Here is an 11,748-nt window from a genome sequence, read left to right on the forward strand (position 1 = left end):
TTTAGAGGTTTATTAGGAGATAAACCTTTTTAGCCTGGAGAAAGATGACCAAATCACTCCAATAAACTATATGCAGGCAATTTCTTTTAGAATGACTTTATTTTTCAATGTTTTGGGGAAGCACACCCAAAATATTGGTGCTCCAGGGGTCAGGGTCACTCCTGACTATGCTAAAGGACCACTAGGACCATTCTGGACAATGTGGGGGAAAATATGCAATGCCTGGGATAGAACTGGGACCTCGAAGATGCAAGACACGCGTTCTCTCACTAGAGCCACATCCTAACACCTTTAGTAGTTTTCAAGACATGATTCAGAAGAGATGATCATGTGTAGAATGATACAAATGCATAATATTTGCAGCATGTTTCATCAGGTGAAATGTGTTCATGGGAAGTAAAAGACCTCAAAGGCAAAAAAATGTTCTCAGTCTCACATAGAATCCACTATCTGATACTATTATAATGCTAGTTCTCATCAATGGTCAAATTCTTTAATGAGGACAATTTCTCAAATAGCAATATATACAACATGCTTTCCTCCGCCCCTCTCGGAGAGCCCGGCAAGCTACCGAGAGTATCTCGACCCCACGATAGAGCCTGGCAAGCTACCCGTGGTATATCCCATATGGCAAAAATATTAACAAGTCTCACGATGGAGACGTTACTGGTGCCCACTAGAGCAAATCAATGAGCAACGGGATGACAGTGACAGTGACAACAAGCATATTTTAAAAATATGCTTATTAAAAATTCATAAAACAGTTTGCACCTTTATAATCTATTATCTTGTAATAGGAAATAAGAGTTGATTTCTTTTGCTTGACAAAATACTTTATGTATATTTGTTATTAGTACATATCATAAATATATGGAAAGAATATATATTCTGATAGGAAGAATTTGCATGCTATATACGTCAAGAACTTCTAATGAAGTGATGTTTTTAAAAAAGTGTTTCAGATTTAGAATCACCACATAATTTCTCATAATTCAAATATCATATGAGCTTGTAAATCTAAATTGTATTTTTGAGCCACAGTGTGTATTTTTGATAAAATAAATTAAATACATATTTTAGATACAATTTTATTTTCTGAATAGTAAAAGTAAAGTGTATAACTCAAATGAGTGGAATAGCATTTATATTTGATTTTTAAATCTTATTGAATAATATAGTGTTATAAAGGCATACACATGATTTTTTTAATATTTTAGATTTTTTAATCAAATTTAATATATTAATTAGTACTTTTTTACCTGCAACTATAAATGCTCTAGTATTTAAAATTCCTCTTCATATCATTCCTCTAAAGAGCCCCTACTGACACTGTTGCCCATAATGGATATGCATTACTATTTTTTCTTACATTATATTTATAGGTTACTTTAGGATTTGTTATTTTCATTTGCAAAAAATATAGATGAAACTGAGGTATTTTAATAATTTCCAAAGAAAGCATATCCTGTCTGATTTATGTAAGTCTTGCTAATATAAAATGTATTTTAGTGTATTCATATCTATCAAAGTTTGAAGAATTAACGATAGTACAATAATTATGGTAAAGCCTCCTGTTCTCAATCTATTTAAGGTGAATTTTATTCTTGAAGGTTACAGAGAACTTTTCAACAATAAATCTTCATGACTTGGTTCCCTTCAAAATGTGTCATGTTATGTAAATAAATACCACACTAAATTTAGTAATAGATTATACACTAATAATTAAACTTAAGCTTTATTATTCTAGCAGAGACTCAATGACAAATGACATACATAATCTATGGCACATTTGTGAGGCTTCTGTTCTAGGAAAGTTTCACAAAATCAAATGTAGCGCTGTAGCACTGTCATCCCATTGTTCATCGATTTGCTCGAGCAGGCACCAGTAACGTCTCCATTGTGAGACTTGTTGTTACTGTTTTTGGCATATGGTACAGGCCATGGGTAGCTTGCCAGGCTCTGCCATGTGGGCAAGATACTCTCGGTAGCTTGCCAGGCTCTGCATGAGTGACAGAGGAATCGAAACTTGGTCTATAGGGTGCAAGGCAAACGCCCTACCCGCTGTGCTATAATCTTAATAATTGGTTTCTAAAAATTTTGCTGTTGGTCTTTCTGCCACTGCACGAGCTCGACCCCGGAGGCAACTGAACTACTTTGGATATGAGCAGCTCCCCCAAAATGCCTCCAGACTGTGTGATTGGAGCTACTGGCCCATGCGCCGCCAGCAGGGCAGGGTCTTTTCTCTCTCAACTCTTTCTTATTGAACACAGAGAGACGACTGCCGGTTTTTAGATCACAGAGTGCAGGTACCCATGGGAAGCCCGGGAGAGCCCAGGGGGCAGGATTTCCGGATCCGCCCTTTGCCGATATTTAAGCACAATGCCACGTGGGTACTTTTCTTTCTGCTGCTGCAGGAGCTCGACCCCAGAGGCAACTGAACTACTTTGGACACGAGCAGCTCCCCCAAAATGCCTCCAGACTGTGTGATCAGAGCTACTGGCCCATGCGCCGCCAGCAGGGCAGGGTTTTTCTCTCCAGGCTTCTCCATCACATGAGCAGCACAAAAGGGAAGTAAAAGATTGCATTGATGCAATTCCTGGCAGAATTTTCCCTGGACTTCATATAGAAATCCAAAAACGCGTGGCTGCGACAGGTTTTTGCCTGTCATGCGGCCATGACAGGTTAGGCCGAGACCTAATATCTCTTGATTGTCAGCAATGTGAAACGGTTCCTTTTTAGCAGGTCTGACTATGGGGGGAAACTCCAAACAATACTACTGAGTTTTTTTTTTTTGAAATATAGAAGGTAATCAAAGTAGCAGCCATTTCTCTAGATTGTGAACTAAGCCATAGCCCCACACTGGCCGAGGTGAGGAAATATCCTTCTTTCCCGGTTCTTTTCCCTTTTCTGGGAGAAACGTGGTGTGGCGTCCACCATATTATGAGGTCTATTAAGCAGGCACAAATTTAGAGGCGCGGGAATTGGAGGGGAAAAAAATTATGTACTTGGAACAGTGGGATGCTTGGGCAGTCTCGGGCCAATACCAGCGCATGCTCCGCCGAGATTCAACCCAGATGGCCACACTTTTGTGCAGCCACGATGCTGTTGATCAACCAGAATCTGGAGCCCAACTAGACTACTTCCGGTTCCAGAAACTACTTGCAACCATGTCTCTAGACTGAACTAAGCCATAGCCCCTTGCCAGCCGAGGACGAGAAATATCCTTTTTTCTCGTCAGGCAGCATGGTGTCAGCCATAATATGAGGACTATTCATTAAGCAGGCATGAACTCGGTGGCGCGGGAAGGAGGGGGGGAAATTCTATGTACTTGATACAGCGGGACTTCATATCTCTCCAGTCTCAGCAATGGAAAACTAATTATCAAATTCTGCATTGGCAGTAGGGCTGTCTTTCTTGGGGGGAAAGCTCCAACTATAGTGAATGTTGTGTTGAAATATGGAATGTAATCAAGGTAAAGTGAAAATGATGTAAAATTTATCAACTAAGCAGGCGGGGATGGGGTCTGGGGGGCGGGGGTTGGGAGATAGACTGGGGTCTTTGGTGGTGGAATATGGGCACGGGTGAAGGGATGGGTGTTTGAGTATTGTATAACTCTCTATGGCATATTCCTATGCCAAAAACAGTAACAATGATGGGTTTCATTTCCCTGACCCTGAAAGAGCCTCCAATATGGCACTGTTGGGAAGAACGAGGAAAGAGAGGCTGCTAAAATCTCAGGGCTAGGGCAAATGGAAACGTTACTGGCACCCGCTTGAGCAAATTGATGAATAATGGGATGACAGTGATACAGTGATTCAGTCACTTTGTATGAGCACAGTGAAAGGTATATCAAGCTTAAAGTTTGTTCTTCCTGGTGACATCTCACTCTTTTCCAGATTATGGTCCTCAGGCCAGGTTAGTCTTTCCTAACCCCAGCAGGGTCCTTATTCAGCTACCTCTTTGGAGTCATGACAGAGTTTGTCCATGACCGAGATCTTTACTTATAGTTAAGTATTGGGGTGCTTGGCCTGGACCCATTTTGATGCCACGGTAGCTCACTACTTGCACTGGGTCCATCAGTCCCTCATCAGCACAAGTCCCGCTCTTGTGCTGTTAATTATGTTGTTGAGTTATGATTGGAAAATTTCTAACAAATCTGAGTTCAGGAGTGTTTTGAAATTTTAATGTTTTATGTTTTGTAAACAGAATAGTGGGAGATGTTGAATAACAATGAATTGTCCTTTCTACATCCACAGGGTGGTTAGGGTTAATTGAGCCACGCCTGCAACAGTGCAACTGACATACACCCAATTCCATCAGGCACTAAGAATCCTAAATTGCTTTTCTTTTTCCTTGATGTCATTTGTATGGTTTCTTTACCAATGTCCTTTTTGTTTAGGCACAGGAAGACAGTTGATATTATGCTATGTAACATTGGAGTGTATTGTGTAAAATATAAAGTTTAATATGAAATTCTGAATTTCATATTATATAGACAACTTTTAATTGTTAGTATGTCTCTATGGCTAAAAAAGGTATTTCTAATTTTACTTTTTTAAAAAACTGCGGTCTCATAATATTACCACCTTGTCTTCTCTGTCTTCTAAACATACCTCTGTACTTTCAAGTTTTTAGAAAACTAAAATAAAACATTGAAATCATCCTACACTTTACCTTTATCTCATGTCTCATTTCCAATCAGCAACTTCTACTAACCGTAACTTCAATGACCACTTCTTAGCAACTCAATTGCTATGACTCTAGACCAACTACCATCATCCGCCTTCCGGATTCTTGTTAAAGCTTCCTAATAGCTCTCATTATACTCTATTTTTACCAGAACACCCATGCTGTTAAACGAAAATCAGAACACTTCTCTCTTAGGCTCAAATTGTCATGAGCTTCCATCTCACTTGGAGTCAAACAAAAATCTTTACATAACCTAGGTCCTCATTTACTCAATAAATGTATTTACTCTTCTATGCTCACACTTTCCTAAACACCTAGGACGGTGGAATATTCCCCAAGTAAGCTAGGTCCTGAATGTATTAAGAAATTTGACCTTATTGATTTCTTTTTAGAAATATTTTCTTCCAAATAATCAGACAATTTACCCCTTCGTCATCAATTCTCTATGAAATGTTCCCCCTTTCTGATTTTTATATTTAGGTTACAAAGTCTCTCCTTTCTACACTGTCAAGTATTTACACTCACTTTTATCTTATTTTCAAAATTAGCCTTTTGCATTATAACATACTATAATCGGTAATTTAAATTTTTAATTTTCCAATATGCAGCAATTCCTGGAGAGTCAGATAAATGAATGAGTTAAAAAGTGAAAGTCTCATGAAGTAAATTTATATATATATATATATATGTAAACATTTGTGTATTTTACTATAGAGAAGATAATAAAACGTGGCATCATACTCTGACAATCCTTAACAAAGCTTTTAACAGCACATTTGCCTCATGATATTTTATATTATAATGTCAAATCAAAAATTTTTCCAACTAAGCTCTGTACTATCTTTTCATTTGACTTGAAATATAGTTTGTTTTGGTGTAGTCTGATATTAGAACTCTTGTTTTGCAAATGTCTCAAATGCCCAACTAACTATTAGATGAAGATCACTGTACTTCTACTTATTATAAACTATTTTGTGTTTAGAAACCTTAAGCCACAAACCTAGGATTTAATTATAGATATACAACCCCTCACACAGCAGCTGTAGAATCAGGAAATACCAATTTTATTAACATGATGAGATCACGTGAAACAACTGAAAGAAAGGATTTCCTCATGATCCTGCCTTTTGGATGAGACATGTTTTGATAGAATAAAAATTATTATAATTATTTACTTATGATGGAAATGAGGACCCAAACTTAAAGCAGCAATGCTTAAACTAATTTCTAATTATTATACAAAGTTGTACTCTACCTTGGTAGCAAATGAATTATATCTATCCACATGTCCAAGGAAATTCCAAGTCTATATATGTGTTTCAGGAAGAAAAATGAGCAAGGCAACGTGAAGGCTAATGCTTTCAACGTGAAGAGAATATTCATTTAGACTTGCAAATAAATATCTGGAGAAGACTTTATCGATGTAGGATGACACTCACTCTTAGTAGTTTGTACTTTGGAACATGAAGACGTATAGACAAAATAAATAGTGATATATTCCGTAATAAAAAGCATGAAAAAGGCCCGGAGCGCTAGCACAGCGGGTAGTGCATTTGCCTTGCCTGGGGCCGACCTGGGTTCAATCCCGGGCATCTCCTATGGTCCCCCAAGCACCGCCAGGAGTAATTCCTGAGTTCAAAGCCAGGAGTTACTCCTGAGCATTGCTGGGTGTGACCCAAAAAGAAAAAAAAAGAAAAAAACACCTATGCAAAGAAAAATTATAAATTAGAAACTGTTATATGAGAGTGCACTTTAAAAACAATTAAAGTTGCCTATATTTTTGTCAATTTGATGGTCTTACAATACACTTTTATGAACACAGCCTTTAATCATTCTTCTTGTCTCTGAGTTCATCATTTTAGATTAGCTATGCCTAAAGCTTTTTCCAGAAAATTACTCATCTTATTGAGAAACTAATTACCTCCTCACTTTTCCATGAGGAAGTGAGGTTAATACAAGGCGAATTAAGGAGAAACTCAGGAGAAAAAAAATGAAATAATGAGGAATAATCTCCTAGGAAAATAGTCTCCTCATCAATACATCCAACAAGGCAGGTCCAATTTATTTGTTCCTGATACAAACACTGCATCATTCTACTTTACTTTCATTCTGAACCCTTGGCCTGTACACAGACATTGAGACTAATGGGGCATTAAATCAAACAAAACAATAAATATTCCCCAAACAAAGTGAAAAACACCTCCATAATAGGAGAATTGGCAAACTACCATTGAATTTTCTACTAGGGTTTTCTTCTGCAATGAGAAGAAAATGCACAATTACAACATGATTTGATGACCTACAGATATATCATGCTTACTGTCCTCTGATACTACTATAATGACCGACAGTATTAATAGTGATGCAAGATAGTTTTTATTAAATGAAACTCACTTAGAAAGATGTGAGGGTAGAGAAAAACAGAAAGGATGTGTTAAGAAATAACATAGACTTGAGATGGCAAGCCCATTTATTATGAGAAGAATACTAACATGATTATTTATGACATTACTTATAACTTCTGACTTACTAAATTGTTTGAAATGAGCACAAATAAGTTGGTTTAAGAATATGGTTTATATATTCTATTAATAAATTGCCATAAAATTTACCAGGCCATAATGATCTCTGTAATGTAATTCTTTCTCCTTAAAGAAATCAGGACATCAGGACATGTTCTCCAATATTCTAGAACCTTTCCATAGTTGTGTGTCACATCATAAATGAGTGAGAAATAAACGTAACAAAATTTTTTTTGTTTTTTCTCTGGGATATAACTAGGGCTAGAAATGAACTATTTAAAAATAATGACAGGCTCATATATTCTCTTCATATTAAAAAAAAATTAATTCCCCTCAACAGTTTTCTCCTATTTGAAGAACATTTTCCTTGACATAGAAATTGGACAATAAAAGCATTGAATAATCTTTTCTCTATTATATACACAGAATCTGCATCTCTAAAACAATAGTTAGAAGTGTCCATTGAGGCACAGCTCAATTCAGAACTTTTCAATTCTTGACTCTCTAACATTTTATACATGCAAATATATACATGTAGAGTAATCTATGTCCTAACGCCCATCTGGGCCTAAACACATGTGCAAAAAAGCAATTTGAACAAAATGAATGGTAAATAAGATGTGGCAGCGCCAAATGAGCGCACGCGCATGCACACACATACACAGGCACACACACAGACACACACACACACACACACACACACACAAATGTTCACCCTGCTAACTTCTAGGCAGTTTGAGTTCTAAAACAACTTAACAGAAACATGTAATTCAATTTTTAGCAATAGTTCTCTGAGGAAAACTGGTTTCTTGTAGTTAATACTTTTATCACCTACATATTTTAATCCACATTACCATCATTGATTTTAAGAATGATTAAGTGAACATAGATGTGATTATTGTGACAGGTGTCAAGCAATGAATTGCAGTAATGGCTCAAGTTCACTCCACTTCTATTGTATCATCAAATTAACCTTACTATCATTAAAAAAATCATAAAAATACACTGCACTTAAAAAGATAGCCTCAATCTATTGAGGTAGACAAGTTATTCCATTTCCATATCTTTATGCTTTCAAGCTCTTCTTTTTTATGCACAGCTTTACTGTGTAAAATCCTACTTCCCCACAAAGAATTCTTTGAGAATCAAACATCCATTTCAATATTTCATTCTCTATCTCTACCACACTTTTAACTCCCACGAGAAATATAAAATTATAAATTGCTTTCCTTGGAGGGTACTTACATCCACAGTTGTTCAGTTCTTACTCCTGGTTCTGCATTTAGGGATCATTTTTGTCAGACTCAGGGAACACATGTGGTATTGGGAATCAAAGCTGCGTCAGCATGTTCAACGCAAGCATCTTACCCATGGCACTATCTCTCTGGGCCTATAAATTGCTTTTATCTCTTTGTTCTTAAATATTTACTACTTAACTTTCACATATTATGATTATATAGATTATGATTATATGTTCCTTAACATTTTTTTTTTTTTAGGTTTTGGGCCAGACCCACACTCAGGGGTCACTCCTGGCTCTGTGCTTAAAAATCACTCCTGGTGGTGCTTGGGAAACCATTTGGGATGCCGGGGATCGAACCCAGATCAGCTGCATGCAAGGCAAATGCCCTCTCCACTGTGTTATTGCTTCGGCCCTTAACATTCATTCTTGATCATGTAATTCTTTTCATTTTTCTGTTAATGTATTTAGTTTGCTCACAACCAGGTAGAAAACTATGGCAACAAAAATGAGACTTTTATTATGCTTATTAAAAAATTAGTGAACTAGTAAGCGGAGTATACAACAAATTGTAACAAATTTGACATCTTTATCATAGCACAAAAGTACATATATTTCTAGGCAAAAAATAGCTTCTCAGTAACTGAGAAGCCTTAAAAATCAGTTAACGCTTCAGAGATGAATTTATTCATTGTGTTAAATATTATAAAACTAGAATCAAAGTGAAGGGGGTACTAAAACTGAGTGACAATGGAGAAAGTCCTGTATTGGATTTAATATAAGAGTGGTAAGAGTCAGAAGTTGTTCTGGTCCATTTATCAAACATAAACACAAAACAATACCAAACCATGAAGGGTCTGAAATTTTGGGGAGTAGAGTGATAATATAGTGGTAGGGCATTTGCCTTGCATTCAGTCACCCTGGATTTGATCCCTGGCATCCATATAGTCCCCAGAGCACCGGCAGTGGTAATTTCTGAGTGTACAGTCAGGAGTAAACACTGGTTGTTTCCTGGTGTATCACAAAATCCAAAAAACCACATCACCACCAACAAAAAAATTTCTCCACAAAGAATGTCAATTGTATGGAAAACAAAAAAAATTAAGGTTCTATAAAATTCTATTAGAGAAAATACACTAATAGTTTACATAGTTTACCTAGTTTAATACTCTCGGAACAAATGTTGGGAAATTATATTCATACTATAGATAAGGAAACTGCAGATAGTAGCAAATGAACAATAAAGTCATTGCCATATTGCTTTATAAGAAAAATGAAGAAAAGAAAACATATCCTTGCTGTATAAAATTAAACTGAATTTTAAGTATATAGATTGTTCTTGGGAGTTTAAAATTAAAACAAAAGCTGTAAGCTTGAATCATAAAAATATCTGAACTTTTTTCAGAACTATGATCACTGACACTACCAGACAAAGTCCTTTTTCTTTCAGGAGAACATCCTGGCATTGAAAAAGTCCATCCACTTGCACATATTGTTGGGTTATGCAACACTATATAATTAGAACATGGGGAGAAATGCACAAATAGAAAAACCGGTTTACACTATTAAAATTTGAAAAGATATTTTTTTCTTTTTACCAAATTCTTTGAAATGGTTTTGAGACTTTGTAACCGCTTCATTTCATTCAATATCTTTTCCAATTTACAGTTTTATCAGTATTTTATCTATATTCAGTGGACAGAAGGTTAGTTCACAAAAGAACTTGACTCCATTTGGAATAAGAAGGAAAAAAAATACAAGAAATTAAAGTCAGAAACATTCATGCCCTCATGAAAATATCAAAAACTGAATATTTAGAATAATGTATATTTGAATTTTTAAGCATGTGTGACTAATATCTATATACTGAACAAAACCATTTAAAAGGAGTTAAAAGACTGAGTAGAAGACAAATCACGGAAAAATCATGCAGGATATATAGAAGCTCACCTTTCACTTTACTCTTTGAAGCAGCCGCTGGTGCCAAGAAAAGATAGCATAAGAAGAAGAGAACAGAAATATTAGATCTTAGAGTATTAGATATCAATGTATATATTATTATATTAATAATGGAGTATTCAATATTAGAGATTAAGTAACAAAAATATGTTATCACTAATAGAGTCAAAATGGATATATTAATGGTTATATGATCAAATTAGAGGAAAATACCTTTAATAAAGAAAATGGTAATTGGTTATTTTGTGTTAATAGATCATTTAAATCCATAAAGAGCACACAGCAAAATTTCAAATAGCATTCCTTTCAACAATTGTTTATAATTTGTTTTAAATATAAATTTTTATTAATGACAAGAAAAACTCATACAGTTCAAATGTGTGTACTGTAGCACTGTAGCACTGTTCTCCCGTTGCTCATGAATTTACTGGAGTGGGCACCAGTAATGTCTCCATTGTGAGACTCGTTGTTACTGTTTTTTGCATATCGAACGCGCCACGGGTAGCTTGCCAGGTTCTGCACTGTGTGCAGGATACTCTCGGCAACTTGCCAGGCTCTCCGAGAGGGATGGAGGAATCGAACCTGGGTCGCCTCCTTCAAGGCAAATACCCTACCCACTGTGCAATCGCTCCATAGCTCTTGGGGTGGAGCTATGTGTACTACTACTATTGAACAAAATTTTATAATCCATGACATTTGGAAGAATCATATGTGTAGGTCACTTGATTTTTCTGAGTGCCTACTAAATGCAAGAGATGATGCTGGGTACTTTTCATATATTTTTTCCATTTATTTACCTATTTATTTTTAAATTTTTATTAGTGACTCACCGTGAGTTACTGTTACAAACTTATGAACTTTCACACTTGCATTTCATTTATATCCTTCCACCAGTGCCCATTCTCCTCCACCAATGTTCCCAGTATCCCTTCCACCACACCCACCCCGAGCCCCACCACCTCACCCTGCCTCTGCAGCAGGACACTCCCTTTTGTTCTCTCTCCTGTTGGATGTTGTAGTTTGCAATAGAGTTATAGAGTGGCCATCATGTTTGGTCTATAGTCTACTCTCAGCACGCCGCTTTCAACCTGAGTGGATCCTCCCAACATTCTCTACTTGGTGTTCCCTTCTCTATCCCAGCTGCCTTTTTCCCCAGTATGTGAGGCCAGTTTCCAAGCTGTGGGGCAGACCTCCTGGTTCTTATCTCTACTACTCCTGGATGTTAGTCTCCCATTCTGCTACTTTCTATTCCATCATGGAAAGTATCACTATGGACTATACTTTCTGACATAATGAAAGAGATAGACATATATTTTCCATTTAATGGCAACCTCATGA

The 11,748-nt window shown here is 36.4% G+C and overlaps 1 protein-coding gene across 1 annotated transcript in view; it reads right to left on the reverse strand.

Annotated features, from left to right (window-relative positions):
* Positions 1-11,044, reverse strand: part of CADM2 (cell adhesion molecule 2) — a 304,436-nt gene extending 293,392 nt beyond the window's left edge. The window contains exons 1-2 of the mRNA XM_004606996.2: positions 11,025-11,044; positions 10,402-10,478 (exon numbers count right to left, since the gene is read on the reverse strand). Of these exons, the coding sequence (XP_004607053.2) occupies positions 10,402-10,478; positions 11,025-11,044 (97 nt within the window). The remainder of the gene's footprint in view (positions 1-10,401; positions 10,479-11,024) is intronic.
* Between the last annotated feature and the right edge of the window lie 704 nt (positions 11,045-11,748).

Source organism: Sorex araneus, chromosome 2 (assembly GCF_027595985.1).
Source record: "Sorex araneus isolate mSorAra2 chromosome 2, mSorAra2.pri, whole genome shotgun sequence".
Classification (NCBI taxonomy): domain Eukaryota; kingdom Metazoa; phylum Chordata; class Mammalia; order Eulipotyphla; family Soricidae; genus Sorex; species Sorex araneus.